Below are 25878 nucleotides of genomic sequence, written 5' to 3'. Positions count from 1 at the left end.
TATGAGAGACTAAGTAAATTTTTACTTCAAAATAATTTTAAAAAAGGAAAAGTGGATACTACTCTTTTCATTAAGAAACTAGGAAAAGACATGCTTATTGTGCAAATCTATGTAGATGATATTATTTTTGGTGCTACTAACCATTCCCTTTGTAAGAAATTTTCCAATATGATGAAAAGTGAATTTGAAATGAGTATGATGGGTGAACTTATTTTCTTCCTTGGATTACAAATCAAACAAATAAAAGATAGAATTTTCATAAATCAGTCCAAGTACATAAGGGATATGCTAAAGAAATTCAAAATGGAAGATATGAAAAGCATCGGAACTCCCATGAGCTCAACAGTTAAATTGGAGAAAGATGAAAAAGGTAAGGAGATAGATAATAAACTCTATAGAGGTATGATTGGTTCTTTACTCTACTTGACAGCATCTAGACCAGACATTAATTTCAGTGTATGTTTATGTGCAAGATTTCAATCATGTCCAAAAGAATCTCATCTTGTAGCAGTTAAAAGAATTTTTAAGTACCTCATTGGCACTCACAACATTGGCTTGTGCTATCCAAAATGTGAATCATTTGATCTTATTAGTTATAGTGATTCAGATTTTGCTAGTAGTAGATTGGACAGAAAAAGCACTTCTGGAACTTGTCAATTTCTAGGTCATGCATTAGTTTCATGGCACAGTAAAAAGCAAACTTTTGTTGCACTTTCCACAGCAGAAGCTGAATATATTGCAGCTGAAAGTTGTGTTGCACAAATTTTGTGGATGAAACAACAGCTTCAAGATTTTGAAATTAAATTTGATCACATTCCCATAAGATGTGACAATACTAGTGCTATAAACTTGTCAAAAAATCCTGTCCAACACTCTAGAAGCAAGCATATTGAAATTAGACATCATTTTATTAGGGATCATGTTCAAAATGGTGATATTCAAATTGAATTTGTCCCTTCTGAAAAACAGCTTGCTGACATTTTTACAAAGCCACTTAATGAGGAAACTTTTTGCAAAATAAGAAGAGAACTTGGTATGACTGATGCTCTTGATTAACTTTTGATGCATACTCATGTTCTTATATAAAAATGAAGTGATATATGTTGGTTTGTGGTGTTAAAAATGTGTTCTAATATTTCTATGTGCAATTTTGAAAATTTCTGGGTCTGACCTGATTTAAACAGTATTCTGTAGAATTTGATTGCAGTGGCATACTAATCTGTTTGCTAATTTTCTTGTTTGCTAAGTGCTTCACCACTACTCCTAATTCTTCATTGGCAAACTGGTAGTCAAGTCTTATTGTGCTGAAAATCTAAGATTATTTTTCTTTTTTGAGTGCCTATTCTGTATTTTTAAAAGGCACATTACTTAAATACCCCTTTATTTAAAGCATTGCATCATTATGTGTTTTAAGGGCAAAACAGACTTTTTACATATTAACCAGCGCGGGACTCAAAAATTTTTTTGCTGAACCATCAGTCTTCTCTGCTTCTCCACTGGTACACGGTATCCATCACTCTGCAAAATCTCCATTTATGTCTTGTTAAGTTTAAAATTCAAAATTTCTTCTCTTTTCCAACGCATCGCCTCCCGAAACTCGATCAAATGCATTCTCTCTCCATTGTCAACCCATTTCATTCACAACCCTCTCAACCATCATCTCCCTTCGTCCTCTTTAAAATTTTCGAAACCCATTGGCTCTAAATCAAAGTTATCGTTTCGCATTCTATAAGTCAGAAAATCCCTAAATCTTTCCCATTCGTTCCCCGTTATTTCTTTCAATCTGCCGAATGAAATTATTAAAATTGATTCACATTAGGTTAAAATTTTTTTTCTTTCGACGCATTCTCTCCTGTCATCATCGATTCGTATTCTCTCATCAGGTATTGATTTCTAAACATTGATGGAATTGTGTTTTACATTTTTTTGTTGTTTGCTTTGTTTGTTTTGCTTTCGTCTCTCACTCTTGACAATTATTTGATGGATTTTCTTATTTTGAGTATTCACATTACGAAAAAAATGCGCTATATGACAAAATCATGAATTTATTATTGTTGATTCTCAAAAACCCGAATATTTCTTACTATCAGTCCTAAAATTCCTTTTTAATAATACATGACATTGTGTTAAAAGTGTGTTGATATGCTTCTAATGGTTATACATTGACCACTCAATTGTGAACTTAGCTTTTTCTATCTCTACTGCCAACTTTTTCTGATTTGGTCATGGCACGATCAAAAGGAAAAGGCAAAAAAAAAGTCACTGCATCCTCATCATCTTCAGATTCTACTGATGCAAGTGTCCCTGCATCACCTCCTCCACAGAGAGAAGTTCCTCTAGTAATTGGAAAATCAAAAGAAAAGTCCAAGAAAAGGACTAGTGAGCCTGTCTAAGAAAAGGGTTCTAAGAAGAAGAAGACTTCAAAAGCTCCAATTGCGCATATGGAAAGGGCCATTCATGAACCAAGGTACAATTACTGGCCTGCTTTTAATGAAGTCTCTGTTCTTTTACAGTCTCTGTTTGAATATAAAAAATGGGACAGATTATGCTCTAACACTAAAGGAGTATATGTGGATTTAGTTCAAGAATTTTATAGAAATTTAAGAGTTGATGATGCTAAAAGAGATGAATCTTTTAAGGTTAAAATAAAAGGAAAAGTCTTTGAGGTGACAGTAGAAAGGTTAGCAAAAGCCCTAGGCATCCAAAACAGTGGGAATAGAATCTATTCTCACAAAGAAATATTTGCTGTTGGAGGGTTCAATAAAAGAGATTTTGAGGCTGAAGTGTTTAAAGGAGAAGTGAAAGATAAGACCAGCATTACCCATGCTCACCAACACATCAAAATCCTTCATAGCTTTATCATCTATGTACTAAATCCTAGAACTTGTAGTCCAAACTATTTAAGCACACTTGATCTCTGCATAGTTTGGCATATTGTGAATGAAATTGAGTTTAATCTTGCCTACTTTATGCTGAAGCAAATTATGAAATGGAAGCCACCTTACAAACTTCCCTATGCCCATCTTCTTAATGGCCTATTTAGAGACTTTGGGATACTCCTAGAAACTGAAAAACTTAGAACAAATATGATCCCAATTACAAGTCTACAAAAAGATGATGATGGTAGGAAACTAAGGTTTGAACAAGGTGTTAGTTCTAAGGATAGTGCAAGTGGTACTTTTAATGTTGAAGAAATTCTGGAAGAAGTGAATAATTTAAGGCAATTTGTTGAGATTGAATTTGGAGAAATATAGAAATTTAGAGCTCTTCAAACTGTTCTTATGAATGCTCTTGATTCTAAGATTGATGGAACTTTGATGTTGATGTATAAAATTGTGGAAGAACTATTCAAAATCAAAGTTCATTTGGGTATTTCAAATCTTGAAAGTGAAGAAACCAGATAAGGTCATATACTCTTCTGTTACATTCCTAAGAAGAAAAAGAAGAAGAAGAAGAAGAAGAAGAAGAAGAAGAAGAAGAAGAAGAAGAAGAAGAAGAAGAAGAAGAAGAAGTTAGTAAGAAGAAGAAGAAGAAGAAGAAGAAACTGAAAAAGAAGAGGAAGAAAAGGAAACAGAACAAAAAGAAGAGCAAGAGGAAGAAAAGGAAGAAGAGGAAGAAGTGGAAACTGAAAAAGATGAAGAAGATTCCGATGATGGAAATGGAAAAGGAGGCAGTAAAGAAGGAAATTGAAAGGACATGAGTGACTCTGATTCTGAGCCGGAACCACAGACTCCTGCTCCTGCTGCACCTGCAAAAGGAAAGGCAAAAACAGCTAAAGAGGAACAACGAAGCAAGCAAAAAGAGGAAACTAGTAAACCATCTAGCAAAAAGGCTAAAACTGGCAAAAAGCCTACTGCAGAATTCGGTACTACTACTGCATCTGAGTTAGCTACTGGCCCTATTGTTCCCTTAACACCTGGAACTGCAATGGCTGCTGAAATCCTTCAAATCTTGAGTGATAAACCTGTCAAGCCAAAAAGGGTGAAGATGGCTGCTCCAAGAAAAATCAGAAGAAGCTCTGGGCTAAAAGGATAAATCCCCATACTGCATGTTTACTGATTTTATTTTGTCTGATAGTCTGTCTCTTAGTTTGCTACTTTGTTTGCTATTTTTAGTTTTCTGGACCGCAATTAGCTTGCTATATTATCTACTATTTTGACTATTTTGTTCACTACACTTAAACTGAATTTTGATTTATACACATGTGCATGTTTTCTCCCATGTGCATGTTTTCTCCCATGTTCTTTTGATGCTGACAAAAAGGAGGAGAAATGAATGAGTGATCTTGTTGATATAGCTTGTGATTCTTGTGATTAATATATCATGAAAATATATTGTGCATATTTAGTTAGTTGTTTTAGTCACACTTGCCTAAAACTCATTGTGACAGAAAATGCTAGTGAATATTTCATTGAAATTATTAAAGGGGAGTTATTTGTTAATATGTGTTGATATAGGCACATACATAGGGGGAGTTATTCCCACATATACATTCATACACATACTCACACTTGTCAATATTTACATGGTGATTCGATTGAGTTTTGTCATCATTAAAAAGGGGGAGATTGTTGACCCCATGAGCTCAAAGGAGCATAGATTTTGATAATAACAAAACTTAACTAGAATCAAACTAACCTTGTGTTAAGTATTGTGCTTCTCAAAGAACAAAGAAAAAGACTCAAGGAATTCATGATGGATTCGTGCTTTTAATGAAAGGATGACATTTTAAGATAACACAGGACGAATCAAATGAGATAAAGAAAGAAAATGTTACCTTCCAAAGTTGCATTGAAGATCAAATTTGAAGGTACATGTAGTATAGAAATTAGTTTTAAACTTTTAGGATTGCTTGTGAAAAGAATTGAGGAGTAGAAGTCAATGATACTTATTTTTAATCCCTCAATTATTTTCTTTTAAATATCATAAATGGCCTAAAAGTATTTGATTATGATTTGGTGTAAAGTTTTAAAGTTTTCAAAGTTATGCAGAAAAGTTTTCCTTGTATGCTAACTGGTTTGCTACATGTTTTAGTATGCTAACTGGTTTGCTACTTTTTCTGTTATGCTAACTGTCTCAACTCTGCACAACATCGCAGAAAAAGACAAAATAATGGCTATTTTCTTGAAATTCGAAATTGTAATGTTCAAATGAGTTCTCAAATGGTCAGAAACGTTCCAAAGCTATAAATACACTTATCCTTGGCCATTTTACACTTAATGAAAGTCTCTCTACTGTTCCTAACCTTTCAAGATCATTAAAACTTTCATTCAAAGTGCTCAAAATTATTTTTATTGCTTATTATTGGCTTACCTACTCATCTCTTCTTTATAGATTCTGTTGTATTGAGTGAGATTGAGTTTTAAACACTTTATTATCATTTATGAGAGGTCATTCAAGCACCTATTGAAGCTTGATTGTGAAAAGTGTTTGGGATAACACTTGATAGAAGTGTGAAGCTACTTGTAAAAGCTTTGGTGAGAAGATTTGTAAAGGGTTTTTTTGTCTCTTGCCTTTAAAAGAGAAGATTAGTGAAGTGAAGACTCAAAGTGAGATCTTTGAGAGAGTGGATGTAGGCTAGTTGAGCCGAACTACCATAAAAATTCAGTATTCAATTTTCTCAACTCTTACTCTTAACATTTATGCATTTTAACTTTCTGATTGAGTTGTTTTTGCTGATATGAAAATTGATACTGTTTATGGTTAACTTTACTGCAAACTGAGAAAATTGGTTTACTATAGAATCTGTTGATATCTGATTTAATTTGCTTATTGTTTTATTTGTTGTCAACTAATATATTTGGTATACTGCTCTGTTTGCTGTGTTGTGAACTTATTCAAATTACTGAAATTTTTACTAAATGCCAATATATTCTGTTAGATCAGTATACTGATTGCTTATGACTCAACTTTGAATCAACTTATCAATAGAGCTGTATTATTCATATTTCACATTAGAAAATTAGGTTGAACCAAGCTGCAATTTTTCAAAGGTTTTGATCAAGAACCGAAAAATTGTTTTTAGAGTCCAATTCACCCCCCTCTTGGACATATTTTGGGACATCAGTTCATATTATTTTGAGCTTAATTTTGAATTAATTGTTCTTATTTAGCTTTAATTCCCAATTGCACATATTGTATGAGCTAATTAGTTTATTTACTGTTTGTCCATCTTTGCATTCATTTAAGCCAATGAGGACATTGTCTAATTTGAGTTTGGGGGAGGGCAAAATTTTTGCAAAATTTTTAATCCTTTTTATTTACATTACTTAAATTGCATTTCATTTATACTTAGTTACTTAGTTCACATACGCCATACACCTATACCATGTAAATATATACACTTGCATATAGATATCATATAGATCATGTATAGTTTTTATTTCAATTTTTTTATTTAATTTAATTTTTGCATTCATTTTAGGAATCATGCATACATAAAAAAAATAAAAAAAATAAATAAATAAAATAAATAAATAAATAAATAAATTTTTACCTAATTCTTAGAAGATTGAGAATCATTTTGAAAAGCAATTGAGCTTACCTCTAGATGGGTTTGATAGATTGAAAGTTTCGGATTGGTATGAGGTTATGAGATTCTTATCTATCTTCATATCTTCTTAGCCAAGGGCCACCCAATTAATTACATTGAGTTTTGAGTGCTTAAAGAAAACTCTAGAGTAAGAAATAACTAATTGTGTCTCACCAATCCTAGAATAAGCCTTCTAGACCTTTCGAGGCAAAATTTTAGCATTCACTTGAAAAGAGAAATGATTAAGGCATTCTTCAAATTTTAAACCCACATTTTTAGCCTTAACCAACCTCATTTTAAATTTTGCCCTTTGAAACCAATTTGAGCTTTCATTTATACCCTTTATTTCCTTGGCACCCATAATTTACCTAGCCATAAACCTAAACACTTATCGTCCTTCGTGAGAATAATTTGTTTAAGAGATAGATTTAAAAAAAAAAAGTATATAACAATCAAGTGGGAGAAGTACTAACGTAAAATTGGCTAGCAATCATATCATGTTGCGAAAAAAATTATTTACCACCCAAGTATACAAAGAAATGAGTTGGGGGGTGAATTAAAAAGGGACAATGCAATGCAAAGCAAAATTCAATGTTATTTATGTAGTCCCTAAAAGAGTTGCAAAAATTGTATGCTAGTATTAGTGATTTATTGTAAAGTTCTTCCTCCCATTTGATTCTTAAAAAATAAAATAAAATAAAACAAAATAAAATAAAAATAAAAATAATAATAAAAGAAAAGTGTATCTTGATCTTTTTAACAATTTAATTATTTTCATGTTTTGCTTCCCTTTTACCTTTTCTTGTTAACCACATTATTACACCTTAGCCCCATTACATCCATTAAAAGTCCTTTTGATCTCTTGATTGTGTTTTGCTACATTAGTGGAGATTGGCACATTATTCATCCATTTAAACTATTTCCATCATCATTTGAGACGCTTTAGTTTATGCATTGTTTTAGAGCCTATTTTAGTATGATTTCTCTATGTAATTGATTGGTTTGGGTTTGATGGAATGAATAATTGACCCAAGGCTAAGCGGTGATAACTTTGGTGAGAATTGAATTCCTTATATCTTGAAGGTAGGTATATGGTTTGTTGGTGGCTAGAGGTAAGTTTGAAAGCTTGAATGAGTGATTTTCATGGATCTAAGAAAAATGGACCCCAATTGCAAATATTTGTTTTTAATTTGCTTGAGGACAAGCAAAGATTTGAGTTTAGGGAAATTTGATAAACCCATTTTATATAGATATTTTAGGGTAGTTTTGTATCCATTTTGCTCTTTTTAGTTTAGTAATTTTATACTTTTAATGCTTATTTTAGTTAATTTGTTAATTTTAGTTTCATTATATTTGATTTTTAGAATTTTAATGTTTTTGATAGGTTTTAATAAGGTTTAAAGGCAAAAAGGTCCACATAAAAGAAATTCAAAGTGATTTGGAAGCTTAAAGTTGTGTGAAAATGAAGAAAATTTGCTTAAAGAAGAAGACCAGCCGAGACTTTCAAGGGCCTCAACATGCCCCGTGTTGAGGCATGTAAATTCACACTAGGTCGTGTAAACAGAGATTTCGGAACAAAACACACCGAAAGTTTCAAGGACTTCAACATGCCCAGTGTAGCTAGTCATGCAGAATCTAAAAGCTCCTCCTCCGAATCAACATGAGGCATGTGGAAAACAACTTAAATCAACATGAGGCATGTGGAAAACAACTTAAATCAACATGAGGCATGTGGGATGGTGCCGGCAGATTTGCTGACATGGAAAAATTTTCTCTTTTCACACCTTTTGTCTTTATCCCTTTAGAGACTATTTTTAAGGCAAACCTTGAGGGGATGTATAAGCATCATATTCTCATTTTTACCAAAAAGGAGAAAGAGAGAGAAAAATCAAAAGAGAAAGGAAAGAGGGAATCACGCCATTTCTAGGAGGAAAAACGCCGGCAGAGTGACGTTTTCCAGCTTCCATTTTTCAGAGATTTGGATCTTCTTCTTCTGGGTTCTTTTATTTTTAGTTTTATTTTCATGTTTTCTTGTTCTATTTCATATTTTATACTTCTAAATACAAGCATGAGTGAGTAGATACTTAAGATTTCAGAGTTTGGTGTAATGATTTAAGTTTTATCTGTGGATATGGACTGGTTTTAGCCAGATTTTAATATATATAAGTTTTGATTCTTATCTTGTGTGCTTATTTACATACCCATTGTTGGTACCCTTTGAGTTTTGTTCTTAATCTTAGATTAAAGGACCGAGAGGATCAAGATAATGAACTTAATCACCTAGTGTTAGAAATAAACTAGTGGGTTAAGAGGAATTTCAAGTTGATTGAAGTGCTTAAAGGGTTTGGGGTAATTAAACATCGCATGAGAATGGGGTTTAGTTTCCTGTAAAACACTCTTTAGTTTGCTTGAAAGAGAAATTAAAGAAAATCAGAATCAATTTCCTTCAAGCTTGTATTTTCCTTAATCTTAGTTTTGCCTATCCAAATCCCAATAAAATTTACTTCATGAACCTCAACTCTAGAATCAATTTTGCCATTAATTAATTAAATCCTTAATTACCTATTGAAAATTTTGGTAAATTAGTATAGTGCTTAGAATTTTCATTGCTTCATTCATCATAATTTCTTTATTTTTCCAATTTAATTTGCTGCATCTCTTACTCTATTTTTGGCACAAATTATCGATAACCTAAATAATCATGACTTTTATAGTTTGGTACAAACAACAAATCTCTATGGGACGATATCTTTTCTTTACTACTTGAACGACCCGTATACTTACAGAGTACGCAATCATATGGTTTCGGGGGAAGCTATAGAAACATCCGGAAGCAATAATCAAAATTAGACTCAATTGTGGCATTTGCAACTTGGTCATATGAGTGAAAGAGAGTTATCTGTGTTAAGCAAGTAGGATTTATTGGACGTGCAGAAAACAAAATCTATAGACTTTTGTGAACATCGTGTGTTTGGCAAACAGACCAGGGTGAAGTTTGACAAAAAGGCATTGCGCAAAACTAGAGGAACGGTAGATTATATCCACTCAGATCTATGGGGTCCTAACAGAATCCCTTCCACGAGCGGTGCCAGGTACTTCATGCCTTTGATTGATGATTACTCTCATATGGTATGGATGTATTTTCTGAAAATAAAAGATGAGGCATTTTTAACCTTTATAAAGTGGAAGACAATGATTGAAAAGCATATAAAAAAGAAGGTCAAGCGTCTTAGAACTGATCTCTTTGAGGGTGTAGGACAACGCCCCTGCGGTATGGACCAGTATAAATATTGTAATATTCTGTCTTTTACAATAGAGTTGTGAGATATTTGAGGAACACACTAGAGTTAAGGTTTGAGAGTTCTAATTGATTGTATCTTACTCTTTTAATTATAGTAAAACTTTTTCTCCTGTCTTGCCTATGGACGTAGACTATGCAGTCAAACCACATTAAAATCTTGTATTATTCTTCTTCTCTTTTTTATATTGTGTGATTGTGTGATTTGTATGTGTGCCTTAAAATTGCGTGCTTGTTATAACAAGAACTCTATAAATACCCATTGTATTTTTATTATGTATTAGTTTAAAGATTTATTCAATGAAATATTTTTCTTCATAAAGTTGTCTTTGCTTTATTTTATCTTTAGATTATAGATTGAATCTTGTGTTTCTTAAGATCTTGGATTAGATCTTATTTACTTTCAAGGGTTTGATCATGCGTTGATCATTTTTCTTGCTACACACTGCATTAGGTGGTATCAGAGCAGGGATTTCACCCTCATTACAATGGCCAATATTGGTGGTAGTGCTGGCAATCAACCTCGTGATGGTGATCAGGGGTTGTACGCTATTTGTCAAGGAATCAAAGAATAGACTACATCTTTTTGCAACATAGGGCATCAATTGTAAGAGATTTACTGCTTGTTGGAAGTTATTAATGTTGAGAAAAGAAATCAAGAACCTATTCAAGCCGATGGAGCTAACCATGATAGAGCTAAATTTAATCCTGATCTTGTCAATCCAAAGAAAAAAACCATCAACAGCATTGAAAAACATGATGATGATGGTAGTGGAATCTTTTGTGGACCTGATGGAGAGGATGAAGAGGAAGATTGTGAACAAGATGAATCGACATGCTTGATGAGGAGGTCAATGTTCATACAAAAGAATGAATACAAATTATGAAAAGATTTTATAGAACAAATAGATCATCTTGAATTTGAATTTGACACTTTTGTAATGCATTTTGTTATGGTAGTTGATGAAGAGTTTGAAAAGAGTGTCATGGGAAAAGATCAAGCCAAGGAGATTTCAATGAAGATTGAAATTTTCTCTAACAATTTTCCCAGTATTTTTATTGATTTTACTTGTCCAGGTGAATGTAAGTATGCCAAGGAAGATGTAAAATTGTTCAAATCAAATTTGTTCAAGCCAATCTTATTAATATCATTCAAGAAGAAGATATGATGTGATCTTCCAATGGAGATTTTGATTCATCAACACTTTAAAATTCAGGGTTGAATTTTCTTGAAAGTGTAGGTGAATGACGTAGTGTGCAAATCTATGCCACATCCAAAGAATTGTATTTTTCTATTTTTATGAGGATTCCTAACTCTAATAGAATTTTTTATTTTCTATATAAATTTTATTTATATTTTCTAGTTTATTTAAGACTGTAAAATACTATTTCTATTTAATTTAGATATTTAAATATGTTTTCTATTTAGATTAGGACTCTTTAATTCATTCCTACCTAGATTAGGATTTAGAACTTAATAAATACCCATTGTATTTTTTTTTTTTTATGTATAAGATTTAAGATTTATTCAATGAAGTATTTTTTTTTTCATAAAGTTGTCTTTGCTTTGTTTTATCTTCAGATTCTGGATTGAATCTTGTGTTTCTTAAGATCTTGGATAAGATCTTATTTTTAAGAGTTTGATTGTGTGTCTATCCTTTTCCACGCTACACGTTGCGTCACCGCAAGTGTTCGCAAATCCATATAGTGGTGATGTTTTCTAATCTTGGTCACAAGAAGCAATTTCTGAAAACTTAAGCATCCAATTTATTACTGTATAATATGTTTCTCCTAGGAAGTCCAAACAAGCATAGACAGAAAATATTATCAAAAAATAAAAAATAGAGATGTTTAGGGGGGAAAACAAGCAGATGGTGCTACCCGTCATCAACAGGTCACACCTCAAACACCCAACCTGTACTAAAAAAATTCCTATGCAAACACTGCTAAATACAACATAGAACACAACCATTGTGTCAACCTACATAGTCTCAAAAAACAAGACCTTTCAAGGTTCAAACAACCCAACAAGCTATTATCTGGTGCGGCCAAAAAATGCAGCCCCAAATTAAAATTTTCAATGCTTATTAGTGAACTTTGATTCAAGATTGAATTTGCATCCTCCTGTAACAGGAAATTGAAACCAACTGGAGGAAGCTCATGTTTAAAATAAAATGTAAATTATCTACGCGCTTGGAAAACAGAAAAATGAGAAAATGGCCAACTATTGATTTGGAAATTTCACACAGCCTAATTGCTTCTATAAAAATTATTCATAATTTGAGAATGAACATTGTCCTGCTTGTCAGGGCACAATGCATCAATTGGCAATTGATTGCCATTACATACTTAAGACACTTAAGTGAATCTACCTGGTTTTTTTTTTAACCAAAAAAGAAAAGGATAGTTCTAATTGCAGCAGATTGTGCCATCTCTAACCTTGGAGCAGTTAAGAATGCTAAAACAGCAAATAAGAAATAGATTTACCTTTTCCTTTTCCTCTTCCTCTTCCTTTTCCTTCTCCCATGATTCAAGATGTCATTTGGTTCTCATCCTCCTCCAGACTCAATAAGTTATTTTGTCTTTATCCTCATGTTCGCCTTCATTGTCTTTCTCATGTTTTTCTTTTTTTTTTTCAATGCTTATTAATGAATTATGATGTCCAATTTAAGAGGAAATTGAATCCAACATTAGGAAGCTCATCTTTAAAATAAAATGTATATTAACAACATGCTTGGAAAAGAGAAAAAAGAGAAAATGGCCAACTACTGATTTGGAAATTTCACACAGCCTAATTCTTCAGGAAGGCCAAAATGCATGTACTGCTTCTATGAAAATTTATTGTAGATTGAGAATGAACATTTTCCTGCTTCTCAGGGCACAAGGCATCTATTGGCAATTGATTGCCATTACATACTTAAGACACTTGAGTGAATCTACCTGGCTTTTTTTTTTTAACCAAAAAAAAACAATATTTCTAAATGCAGCAGATTGAGCAATGTCAAACCTCGGAGCGGTTAAGAAGTGAGTGTGCTGACGGAGAATACTGAAATTAAGAATGCTAAAACAGCAAATAAGAAATAGATTTACCTTTTCCTTTTCTTCTTCCTCTTCCTTTTTGTTCTCTCGTGATTCAAAATGTCATTTTGGTTCTCATCCTCCTCTGGATTCAGTAAGTCATTGCGTTGCTTATCCTCAGGTTCGCCTTCGTTGTCTTCCTCATGTTTTTTTCAATGCTAATTATTGAATTTTAATGTCCAATTTTGCTCCTGTAACAGGAAATTGAATCCAACAGTAGGAAGCTCATCTCTATAATAAAATGTATATTAACTACATTCTTGGAAAAGAGAAAAATGAGAAAATGGCCAACTACAAATTTGGAAAAGTTGCACAGCCTAATTCTTCAGGAAGGCCAAAATGCATTGTCCTGTGTGTCAGGGCACAAGGCATCTATTAGCAATTGATTGCCATTGCATACTTAAGACACTTGAGTGAATCTAACTGCTTTTTTTTTATAGGAAAAAAAATGAATATTTCTAAATGCAGCAGAAATATTATGTCACAAAATGAGAGTGAAAATCAATGAATGAAAGGATAATATCCATATAATATATGGCATACATCAAATAAGTTGGTCAAGCAATAAGTACCCATCAACATGAATAGAGTAATTGGAAGAAATTGAGGCCCAATATTGTAAAATTTTGGATTTATAAATAGAATATGGAGCAGCAGATTGTGTAATATCTAACCTTGGAGTAGTTAAGAAGCAAGTGTGCCGACGGAGAATGAAGAGATTAAGAATGCTAAAACAGCAAATAAGAAATAGATTTACCTTTTCCTTTTCTTCTTGCTCTTCCTTTTTCTTCTCTCGTGATTCAAAATGTCATTTTGGTTCTCATCCTCCTCCGGATTCAGTAAGTCATTGCGTTGCTTATCCTCAGGTTCGCCTTCGTTGTCTTCCTCATGTTTTTTTTCAATGCTAATTATCGAATTTTGATGTCCAATTTTTCTCCTGTAACAGGAAATTGAATCCAACAGTAGGAAGCTCATCTCTAAAATAAAATGTATATTAACTAAATTCTTGGAAAAGAGAAAAATGAGAAAATGGCCAACTACAAATTTGGAAAAGTTGCACAGCCTAATTCTTCAGGAAGGCCAAAATGCATTGTCCTGTGTGTCAGGGCACAAGGCATCTATTAGCAATTGATTGCCATTGCATACTTAAGACACTTGAGTGAATCTAACTGCTTTTTTTTTATAGGAAAAAAAATGAATATTTCTAAATGCAGCAGAAATATTATGTCACAAAATGAGAGTGAAAATCAATGAATGAAAGGATAATATCCATATAATATATGGCATACATCAAATAAGTTGGTCAAGCAATAAGTACCCATCAACATGAATAGAGTAATTGGAAGAAATTGAGGCCCAATATTGTAAAATTTTGGATTTATAAATAGAATATGGAGCAGCAGATTGTGTAATATCTAACCTTGGAGTAGTTAAGAAGCAAGTGTGCCGACGGAGAATGAAGAAATTAAGAATGCTAAAACAGCAAATAAGAAATAGATTTACCTTTTCCTTTTCTTCTTCCTCTTCCTTTTTGTTCTCTCGTGATTCAAAATGTCATTTTGGTTCTCTTCCTCCTCTGGATTCAGTAAGTCATTGCGTTGCTTATCCTCAGGTTCGCCTTCGTTGTCTTCCTCATGTTTTTTTTCAATGCTTATTATTGAATTTTGATGTCCAATTTTGCTCCTGTAATAAGAAATTGAATCCAACAGTAGGAAGCTCATCTTTAAAATAAAATGTATACAAGCTTGAAAAGAAGAAAAATGAGAAAATGGCTAACTACTGATTTGGGAATTTCACAAAGCCTAACTCTTCAGGAAGGCCAAAATGCAGGTATTGCTTCTATGAAAATTTATTGTAGATTGAGAATGAACATAGTTCTGCTTGCTAGGGTACAAGGCATCTATTGGCAATGGATTGCCATTACATACTTAAGACACTTGAGTGAATCTACCTTTTTTTTTTGTTAACAAAATAAAATTTGAATAGTTCTAAATGCAGCAGATTGTGTGATGTCTAACCTTGGAGCAGTTAAGAAGCAAGTGTGCTGAGGTAGAATATTGAAATTAAGAATGCTAAAACAGCAAATAAAAAATGGATTTACCTCTTCCTTTTCCTCTTCCTCTTCCTTTTCCTCCTCTCATGATTCAAAATGTCATTTTGGTCCTCAATTGGTTCCAATCTTTGAAGAGGAAGTTCGCCTTTCTCTTCATCCTGATGCTGATGGGGTTGCTCTTCTTCTGTTAATGTTTGAATTGAGGCATTTTGGTCCTCATTGTGTTCCAATCTTTGAAGAGGAGGTTCGCCTTTCTCGTCATCCTGATGCTGATGGGGTTGCTCGTCGTCCTGATGCTCTTCATTTCTGCTTCTCCTTTTATTTCTATAATAAATAGGATGGACCCCACACTCCATAATTTCCTCCTCATCGCCAGTGGTGAAGCAAATTGAGGCCTTAACGAAACACTCTTCATCAAAACGTGTCCTCAATTCATTGAATGAAAGAAGCACGTGTGATGAGTCCGAAAGATGCGGACCTTCATAATAGCCATTCCAATTCTTAAAATACCGATCGCAAAGTAAGAAGAATTTATTAAGTCCATGCCTATTTTCAGATTCATATATGAAATCCACTCTACATTCGATTCTTCCATCGAAATGATGACGATGTGTGGTATCAACAACAACGCAGAAAGAGAAGGCAATTAAGTGACGAAGGTCAAGTTCGAATGAAAACGAGGACCCTTTATTCTTATATCTCATCCTTTCTGGCACTCCACCTCCTGCCATAGATAATCTAACTTTCTCGCCCAACAGATGCGCTTCAAAAACATCCTCCATTACTTTCTTATTCAAATTGACGCAATCACTAAAATCAAGAAATTTGCAATCTTCAAATCCACTTTTATATGCTTTTTCATTTTCATCTTCACTTTTATCTGCTTCTTCATTTTCATCTTCATGCTCTAAGAAATGGAAAGAAATTGATGCAGATTCCAGAGAGGGGCAATTACCTGCAGCTAAGCATTCTAAGCATGACGGAAGCTCTGGTAAACTCTTAAGACTCTCGCAATCGCTTAAATCAAGCTCTTTCAACTTCGAAAGTTGTTTGATGCTTTCTGGAAGACTTGCTAAATTTGAGCACATCCAGAGAGATAAACTTTCAAGACATTTCAACTCACCTATGCTGCTTGGAATAGTCACGAGTCTTGAACATCCAACTAGAAAAAGTTGTTCAAGACGTTTCAAATTGCCAATGCTGCTTGGAAGACTCACGAGTTCTTTACAATCATTCAAGGACAACGTGACAAGTTGAGACAGATGCTTAATTGATGAGGGCAGTTGTTCTATTCCAGTGTAATTTAAAGTTAGAATCCTTATATTACACGGAATCTCTGGACAATCTTTGATTTTGCAGCAATCACTTAGATGAAGTTCAGTAAGCTTGCTCAGATTTTGAAGAGAGGGAATTTCAACCAAGCTCTTACATCCTTCCAAATACAAAAACTCGAGATTTGGGGCAATACTAGACAGGTTCGGAATCCTGATCAGGTCATCAGAGTAGTTGAGGCACATTAATTTCAAATTTCCAAGAGGCTGTAATTAAATAGAAAAATATCAATAAATTAGAAAATACAAATTTATAACTTTATAAAATGTATCTAAAATTTATTAACTGTACCTTATCTCCTCCATTCCACAGTCGTATGAGTTTGCTACAACGCATATGAAGTTCTACAAGATTATTTGTCCAAAAGTTTAATGGCAAATATTCCAGAGGATAATAAACCCAGTGAAGATATCTTAGCGCTTGTGGACAAAATTCAAAGTTCTTAGGAAGGAGCAAATTGTCTTTTTCTAAAAAGACATGGACAAATCTAAGATTGCACATCTTCGTAAAGGCCGTGGCACTTGGCTTCAAAATACCTCTCTCAAACTCATGCTTCCAAAAATTCTCTCTCCCCATCGTATCAAGAAATATGCCTTCAACATTTTCGGTTCCCTAATATAATAACAGCAAAAAGGATTATTGATTAATACTTAATTCGTCATGAGATCTACAATTGTTACAAAATTCAAATATGATAATGAAAAAAGTTTCATTGATTAATTTGGTCCTTACCGTCCCTGTTGTCAATGCATGACTAATATCTTCATAATTCCACAACCTGCTGCGTCCTCCAGGCTGTTTGCATTCCTTAATAACAATATCCTTGCCAATTTGCTCTAGCAAGTCATGCATATGAATCTCATTGAGTGACGAAACAGTTATGAGAGATTTTTTAATTAAGCGAGGTATTCCACTTTTTGGAAAGAAACCAATGCTTCCAATATTCTCTCAACCTCATCTTTATTTTGCCCTTTGAAGAAACATGCAATATCAAGAAATATGTCCTTGTCCTTATCTCCTAGCCCATCATAACTTGTTTTCAAAACAGCTTGAATTTTCTCAAGAGGTTCAACTTTCAATTTTTCCAATTCACTTTCCCATTCTTCTATGTGCATATTAAATAAATGAGATCCCAAAATTTTAAGAGCTAATGGATTGCCTCCAGCATAGTTTGTTGCCTTGTTTGACAGCTCCTTATATTCTTCCTTGGGACGATTTTGCTCGAAGGCATGCAAGCTAAAGAGTTCCAGACCTTGAGAATCACTTAACTTCTCAACCTCATATCTGTCTTCCTCTGATAAACCAAGTGAATCTCTACTAGTTATGATAATTCTACTTCCCTCACCATACAAATCACAATCTCCTGCTAAATCTTTTAAATGGTTTCGATCCTCTACATCATCAAAAATAAGCAATACCTTCATACTTTTGAGCCTTTTGAAAACATGATCATTCAAACCATCTACATGTTTGTCCCCTAATAATTGACGAATGATTTCTGTTCGTACTGATCTTGATGATTCATTTTTCATTGTTTCCCTAACATTTTCAGCAAAGTAATGACCGGTAAATTGATTTTTGTTTCGATGAAGTACTTCTAGTGCAATAGTTGTTTTACCAACACCTCCCATCCCCCAAATTCCTACAACTTGCTTATCTTTTAACAACCATTCCACTTTTTCCACACGCGATTTAATTCCAATCAATTTGCGATCATAAGAATCATCACTTTTAGGCATATAACTAAATTTCTTCAAAACATCATTGGCGATTTCCTCAACTAATATGGACTCATACCTAGTCACATATGAACAACAAACACTAGTAAGAAATGATAGACTCACACTTCTAAGAAAATAGTAATATATAATTAATATGTTTTGGTGTTAGAATAAGGTAACAAATATCGATTTCCATATTAGTGTTGCCTATATTTGTATTAATGCTCTATGTTAAGATTAATGTACTCTATTAAAAATTTCTATATTTTGATTCCCCTTCCTTAAATTGAAAACTAGAAAAACTACAGTAAAGAGTAATTAAAAAAAGTAATAACCTTACTTGATTTCCTGTAAATCCCATCCTGATAAGTTGCTTACTTCTTTCAAAGCACGCTTCCAGTTGTCCACCTTTTGTGAAGTGCCTTTTTCTCCATGCATGGCAATAGCAAATGCCTTCCGAAAATTCCCTGTCAGTTTTTGAACCTCAGTCGGATCTACTTTGTAAAAAACTGGTAGAACTATTTGTCCTGATTTTTCCTTGCATTTAAGTATCTGAACGAGCTCATCCAAACACCATGAAGAATCTGCATAATTTTCAGAGAAAATGACTATTGAGATACTTGATTCCCGGATTATTTTCGAGAGCTCTGATGAGATCTCTTCTCCCTTACGAAGCTCTTCATCCGTAAAGGCCTTGATTTGTTTGTCCTTCAAGGCTTTAGAGAGATGGGAGAGAATATTATAACGTGTATCAGCACCTCTAAAACTAATAAAAACATCCCATGTCTTCCACTGATTGGGAGGAGTGGAAGAAGTAGAAGCCATGATCAGTGATAAAAGAAGGATCTTGTGCAACTGAGTTTGAAGAAGGTAGAGAAAGCAAAATACTAGAGATGAATATTCGGGGAAACTAGTCTGATGCAAGAAATTTATGAACAAATGAAGAAGCAAAGGAAGAATAAAAAATGAAATAAGATGAAGATGACCAGAAACACCATAATATTCTCCTAGGAAGGATCATATTACTAATGGACAAAAAGAACAAGCATTTTAGTCAACATCAGACTCGCCTGTCTTCAGGAAGAATCATATAGCTCTATTTAGTCCACACAAATTAAATGCAAAACAGTAGAGTGGGTCTAATAATGGACTGGGATTCAATTCTAAACTTGGCGTGTGGGATTGAAGCATTGCAGCTTTGACAAAAGCTTTCCCTTTGCCTTCCACTCTTCCATTGTGCTCCTTCCCACCCATATGGAGTCTTCACCAACTTCACATTTTATTGAGGTCATTTCTTTTATTTTATTTTAAATATTTGTCATTTCTTTTAGGCTTTAATATTCAAATTTTACGTTTTAAAAAAAATTAAAATTTTAAATTTCTTAATTTAATATAATTAAATAATTTAATTAAAATTTTTAGACAAAATATCATATGATATACATGACTTTAAGAAAATTATAATTATGACCCTAGAACATGATTGAGACTATTAATTTTGACTTGACACTTTATGAAATTTATAATTTTATAGTTTTAAAAAAATTATTATTAAATTAATTATCACCTATCATAAAGTACTCACAAAAATACTAGAAAATGTGCTAATTTTTATTGGCCTTTTTATTAATAAAATTTTTACTTATAAAAAAAAAAAAGAAAAATAATGCATGTTTAGCTTAAAGAAAAATAGTCCTAATTTGAAATTCAAAATGTCAATTAAAAAAGAAAATCTATTTTGGCAAGCTTTATAGCAAATTGAAAATGAATTTATTAAGTTGTTAGAAATACTTTTTATTATTTAGTCTCTGTTTATTTTTTAGAAAATAATTTATATATAAAAAAATATTTTTTATGAAAATATTTAATGTTATTTAATTGTAATATTAAATTAATGATATATATATATATATATATATATATATATATCATATTTTAATAAGTTTATTATTTTCTCTAAAAAAAAATTTTTTTTTTCCTTTGATGGAAAAAAAGTAATTTTCGTTGAATAAGAAATCATTTTGTCCAAAAGTTTCTTTTCTTTTCAATGGTCTATCTGTAATCTTTTGTTCTATATGGCCGACATTAATCAGAAATTTCAATTTCATATTCAATGCCAAGGCAGGTCTGATTGGGGCTCTTAGTGTGTGGGGTTCAACCAGCTTCTTTCATCTTTGCTAAGCGGATGGCAACTAAAAAGCTTGTGGGGTCTCCGTATGGAAACTATCAAGAGCTTTTCCCTTCATTTTCTACTTTTCCTTCTAGTAAAACTGAATGCAATTTCTTCCACTGTGCTTCTTTCGGGTTAATTATTTAAATAATGTATTTTTAAAAATATTTTATCAAAATAATATGTGAATCTAAAACTGAAAACACTAATTAAAAAAATAATTTTATTTTTTCTACTATCTATGATCAAATAAGTCATCTGAAATTTCAATTCCAAATTTAATGTGGAAGGCAACGTTCAATCGTAGAAACTATCGAAAGCTTTTCCATTATCTATGCTCAAATAAGCCAAGCTTTTAATTAAATTGCCAGCAATTCTTGATTATATCAATGTTCTTTTCTATATATATATATATATATATATATATGGGTAAATTAATACATGAACTGATAATTACAACATTTTTAAGTGCATTTGCAGAATATTAAAATTTTATAATAAATATAAATATATATAATTTCCTACAATAACAGTAATAATAAATACAAAATATAAAATATTATCTCCCTAATATAATTAACAAACAAATTACCGTGCTCTGACACATTGTTAATTATAATTTAATATATAAAAACAAAATAATATTTTAAATTTATTGTTAATTGCATCTTCGATTAAACATTTTATCTCTCAAAATTTTTAATAAAAATTTCATAATAAAATTAATAAAAATATAATAATATAATAGAAATATCGATTAAAAATATAAAATAATTTAAAATTAATTAAATTATATAATTATTTTCATCACTTTAAAATATAAAAAAATTTTATATCCTTTTGAAATAATAAAAAAATAATATATTCAAATATTATATTTATTTAATAATATTAATATTATTCTAAAAATAATATTAATAATCTGAAAATCATAAAAATAGCGCAAAAGGAAAAAAAATGAAAGCAAAATTATATGTAAGCACTATATAAAATTATAAGTAAATAGAATAAATATATGTTTATATATTATAACTTACCTAAAAATAATGGTTACTTATTTATATCATTAAAAGGGTAATCATTTAACAATTTATAGCTTACATATACATAATTTTAGAATTAATAAGTTAATAAATAATAATAATTTAAAGAAATTGAATAACTAATTAAACAAAAATAGAGAAAATTTGATGTAATTAAATTAATTATATCTTATAAATAAATTACCCCTTAGCATAATAATAATAATAATAATAATAATAATAATAATAAGTCAACAATAAATATATTTATGAAAATAAATAAAAATCATAAATTAATAATATTCACTTGAATATAAAAATAAAATTTTATTTCGATGATTTATTAATTGTACTATAAAAAATATCAAGAAAATAATGAAAAATTGAATATTAATACAAATTTCTAGTTTACTATGACTATGCACATAAAATTTTGCTTTTTTTTTATAATTCGTTATATGTAAATATATATTTCAATTAATATATATAATTGAAAGTATGTCTTTATTAAATACATATTAAAATAAGATAAATAAAAATAAAATGATATTAAAGTAAATTAAAATTTATTTAATACATAAAAATGAGAGAGTGCAAAATTTTTAAAATATTAGATGGCAACCTTTTTTTGAGAATGCTACATGAAAAATTTTTAGAAGAGATTAATTTGTTTTATATATTTAGATATATAAATTAACGAGTTTTCTGAGCCGTAACACAGACGTGATGGGAAAGTTAAAAGAGAAATGCTGATATGATCTACATTTGAGCTTTCATAATCTGCTGTTGACTTAGGTTCCTTATTATGTTCTGCCCTAGGACTAGGATTGGAATATGGAGATTGGCTTGCTATTTTGCAAAATTAATGTTCACAAACCCATGCAGTTGCAAAGGCATAATTAAGGAGAATTTAACTACTTAATTTCACGTGAATCTTCCTTCACGTTAAGGCTGCTTAATTTCTTTACTTTCTCAAAACAAAGAAATTGGCGCTATAATACCGTTGCTTACATTTGTAAAAATTAATTAACGTATACCTCTATATTTTTTTAATATTTACATGTTTTAATTTCCTATAATTTTTTTGAAAAATTTTCTTTTAAGTTTTTTTTTTTAATTCTGAAAAAAAAAACTATTACTTTTGTAAAAATTGAAGGACTAAGGATTTATGTTTAATTGTTTCTAATTGCTAATTTAAAGAGTAAATTAATATTTATTTCAATTGCGATGGATATATATATATATATATATATATATATATATATATATATATATATATATATATATATATATATATATATATATATATATATATATATATAATAGGGAGGTATTTGTTACACTCATTTCATATAGGCATTTTAGGGTAGTTTTGCATCCATTTTGCCCTTATATTTTAGTATATTTTATGTTTTTAGCTTTATTTTAGCTTATTTGTTAACTTTAGATACTTTATATTTGATTTTCGTAATTTTGTTGTTTTTGATAGGATTTTGTGGCAAATCAAAGATCAAAGAGTGCATTAGGAAATGATTTGAAGAAATTTGGAGTCCTTTAAGCATAGAGGAAAGTTGAAGAAAATCAAGCTTTGAAAGAGCAAGTTAACCGAAATTTGCTTGAGACTTTGCTTAAGATCCCGCTTAGGGTAAAGCAGCAGTGCTTGAGGTGCAGCACAAGTCAAGCATGAGCAGAAAAGTCTATTTTACTCTAAGTCTGCCGAAATTTCGAGGGTCCGCAACCTTAAGCGACATGCGACTGAAGTCGCTTAGGGTTAAGCCGACCTAGCGGCATCGCCTAACGTGAAAAATGCTGCTGACTTGGATAATTTTACACCTCATTTCCTATCCACTCCTTGGCTCTTATTTACTTTTAGGGCAGCTTTTTGGGACCATATAAATTCATCATTTCCTAATTTTTGCCACAAGAGGAAAGGGAGGAAAAACAAAAAGGAAAGAAAATTTAATAGAAAGAGAGAGAGGGGACGCTATTTTCTCTTGGGGAGGAGCTGCTGCACCAGTTTTGGAGCTCCAGAAACCAGAGATTTTGGTTCTTCCACCTGGATTTTTCTATTTTAGTCCTCTTATCATGTTTTTCTTTACTTTTCTATCAATATTTCTTGTAAATACCATCATGAGTGAGTAAACTCTTTAGATTTCAGAGTTGGGAAACATGTTTTAGATTAATTTGTGGATTTGGACTGGGTATTTCCTTATTTTACATAAATATGAGTTTTGATTCCTTCCTTGTGTGCTTGATTTACTTGCTTAATATTGGTACCCATTGGGTATTATGTTAATCTTTGATTGAAGGACCAAAAGGTGAAAGTCATTGATAGATAATCAAGGATTGATCACCTAGATTTAGAAATAAACTAGGATTTTAAGAGGAATTAATTATTGGTTACAAAACTTAATGGGTTTTAAAGTAATCAAATAACATACGAAAGTAGGTTTGGTTATTTTAGAACACACTTTGGTTTGCTTGAAAAAGATATCAAAGGAATTTAGAATCAATTTCCTTCAAACTCTATTTTTCCCTAAAAATTGAAATGCCCAAGACAAATTCCAATTAATTTATGCATAAACCCCCAACTCTGGAATCACTTTTAACATAATTAGACTTTGATTTGAATTGCCCATTGTTAATTTAGTTTAATTGCAAACTAGATCTAGAATTTATTTGTTTGCTCTTTACCCATTTCAATTAGATTAATCAATTTCCCTTGCTTATTTACATTTACCATTTATTCATCAATCATTAGCCCAAATAATCGCTTCATTCATAGTTTGGTAATCAAACGTCAAATCCTCGTGGGAACGATACTTGATTCATCACTTTATTACTTGAGACGACCCGTATACTTGCGGATTCGCCACATCAAGTTTTTGGCGCCGTTGCCGGGGATTTGATTTTTGTTTGATATTGAACAATTGTTTGTTTGGTTAATTTGGGCATTTTATTTTATTTTCTTTTTACCATTTTACTTTGAGAATTTGTTTATTTTGTTTTTTCAGGTGCTTTATTTTATGAGAAGGACAAAAAGTGAAGAAATCAATTTATTCTTTGATCCAGAAATAGAAAAGACAGCAAAAGCTTTAAGAGCAGAATCTAAGAGAAGAAAAGCTGAAATTAAAGCTCAACAACAACAAGAAAGAGCACAAGAGCAAGAGCAATTACAAGAAGAAATGGCCAACAACAACAATAACAACCGCTCTGTGAAGGATCATGCCTATCCTAACATTGGGGATTTCATGCCAAGTATCACAAGACCAAGAGTAGAAGCTAATAATTTTGAACTGAAGCCTGCACTCTGTCAGATGGTACAACAATCATAATTTGGAGGAAATCCAAGTGAAAGTCCACATGTGCATCTGGCATACTTTCTTGAGATCAGTGATATGTTGAAGATAAATGGAGTTTCTGATGATGCAATTCGACTCAGATTATTTCCTTTTTCTTTGAAGGACCGAGCTAGAGAGTGGTTACATTCATTGCCACCGGGTTCTTGATGCACACATTTTGCATAGTCATTTAGGTCTAATTTCACAATCATTTTATTTGGTTATTAGTCATTTTTAGCTAATTTCATTAGTTAATTAGTTAGTTTTTCATAGTTGTCAATTTTGCACTAATTTGTAATTTTTACTTTGTTTTGTAGGGAAAATGGTGTTTTTGAAGGACTAAAGAGAATTTTGTCATTGAGGAGTGTCTTCTACAGCAAAAAGAGGTCAAAAAAAACAAGTTTTCAAGCTGAAATATGCATTGACCAAACTGTGCATAACTTGCCGCATAAGCTATGCAGATCTGCATAAGGAGGAAGATCACTGTTCCAGAACCAGCTGAAATGTGCATAAGGAGACTGCATAGCTTATGCACATTCTCACCTCCCTTATGCACATTCACGAAATTGTGCATAACCTATGCACCAAGTCATGCAGCTTCGCATAAGTGACCCAGAACCCGGTAATCGCATAAGGGATGCATAACTTATGCGATCCACTTATGCGATCCCATAAAGAGTTCATTAATGAGTCGTGTAAGATTCCCTTAATGTATTCCTCCTAGAACATACTATTTTAGGGCTCCATGTCAGAAAAATGCTATATATAGTCTCATTTTCCCATTTTAAAAAAGGGAGGCAAGGAGAAAAGAAGAAGAGGAGAAGAGAGGCAGAATTTGAGGAGTCATTTTCACCTTCCACACCATTTTTAACCAAGATTTGCAGATTTCTTCCTTCTTTTACATTTTTCTACATTTCTAGTGTTTAATTTCTTACTTCTTAGCTTAGATTAAAGCTTTATTTCCATTTAAACTCATCATATCTTGTAAGCATTATGGATAGTGAGTAGTTTACTTTTGATTCTGGAGTAAGGGATGTAATATTTTAGTTATTTTTGTGGATTTGAACTGGGTTAGTCCCAATTTAATGAATTTATGAGGTTTAATCCATTTCTTGTGTGCTTATTCACATGCTTAATGAAGGGCCCCATTAAGTTATGTTCTTAATCCTTGGTTGAAGCACCGAAAGGAGAAAACCAAGTGATAGTTAATCAAGAAATTGGACTTAATTAACTTAGATCTAGAAATAGACTAAGGGTTAAGAGGGTTTTAATAGATTGATTAAAGAACCTAATGGGTCTTGGTTAATTTTAACTCCACGAAAGTAGGATTA

At 31.7% G+C, this 25878-nt stretch overlaps 2 protein-coding genes across 4 annotated transcripts in view; both read right to left on the bottom strand.

Moving 5' to 3' along the window:
* Positions 1-17159, bottom strand: part of LOC110646680 (disease resistance protein RPV1) — a 43626-nt gene extending 26467 nt beyond the window's left edge. Inside the window, exons 1-7 of one of the 3 annotated variants that reach the window (XM_058134086.1) lie at positions 17026-17159; positions 16585-16905; positions 15010-16499; positions 14412-14591; positions 13666-13845; positions 12921-13099; positions 11400-11954 (exon numbers count right to left, since the gene is read on the bottom strand). In XM_058134086.1, coding sequence (XP_057990069.1) covers positions 13081-13099; positions 13666-13845; positions 14412-14591; positions 15010-16499; positions 16585-16905; positions 17026-17145 — 2310 coding nt within the window. In that variant the 5' untranslated portion in view covers positions 17146-17159 and the 3' untranslated portion in view covers positions 11400-11954; positions 12921-13080. Of the gene's footprint in view, positions 1-11399; positions 11955-12920; positions 13100-13665; positions 13846-14411; positions 14592-15009; positions 16500-16584; positions 16906-17025 lie in introns of those variants that run through there. The other 2 variants (XM_058134085.1, XM_058134087.1) reach the window with 2 other exon arrangements.
* Positions 17160-17189: 30 nt separating this feature from the next.
* LOC131172656 (disease resistance protein RUN1-like) lies at positions 17190-19163 on the bottom strand. Its single transcript, XM_058134088.1, has 2 exons — positions 18355-19163; positions 17190-18090 (listed from the first exon to the last, which is right to left on the bottom strand). Exons 1-2 carry the CDS (start codon positions 18837-18839, stop codon positions 17190-17192), a joined length of 1386 nt encoding a protein of 461 aa, XP_057990071.1. The 5' UTR covers positions 18840-19163.
* Between the last annotated feature and the right edge of the window lie 6715 nt (positions 19164-25878).

This window comes from Hevea brasiliensis, chromosome 14 (assembly GCF_030052815.1).
Source record: "Hevea brasiliensis isolate MT/VB/25A 57/8 chromosome 14, ASM3005281v1, whole genome shotgun sequence".
Taxonomy (NCBI): Eukaryota; Viridiplantae; Streptophyta; class Magnoliopsida; order Malpighiales; family Euphorbiaceae; genus Hevea; species Hevea brasiliensis.
This window is presented reverse-complemented; position numbering and strand designations above follow the sequence as displayed.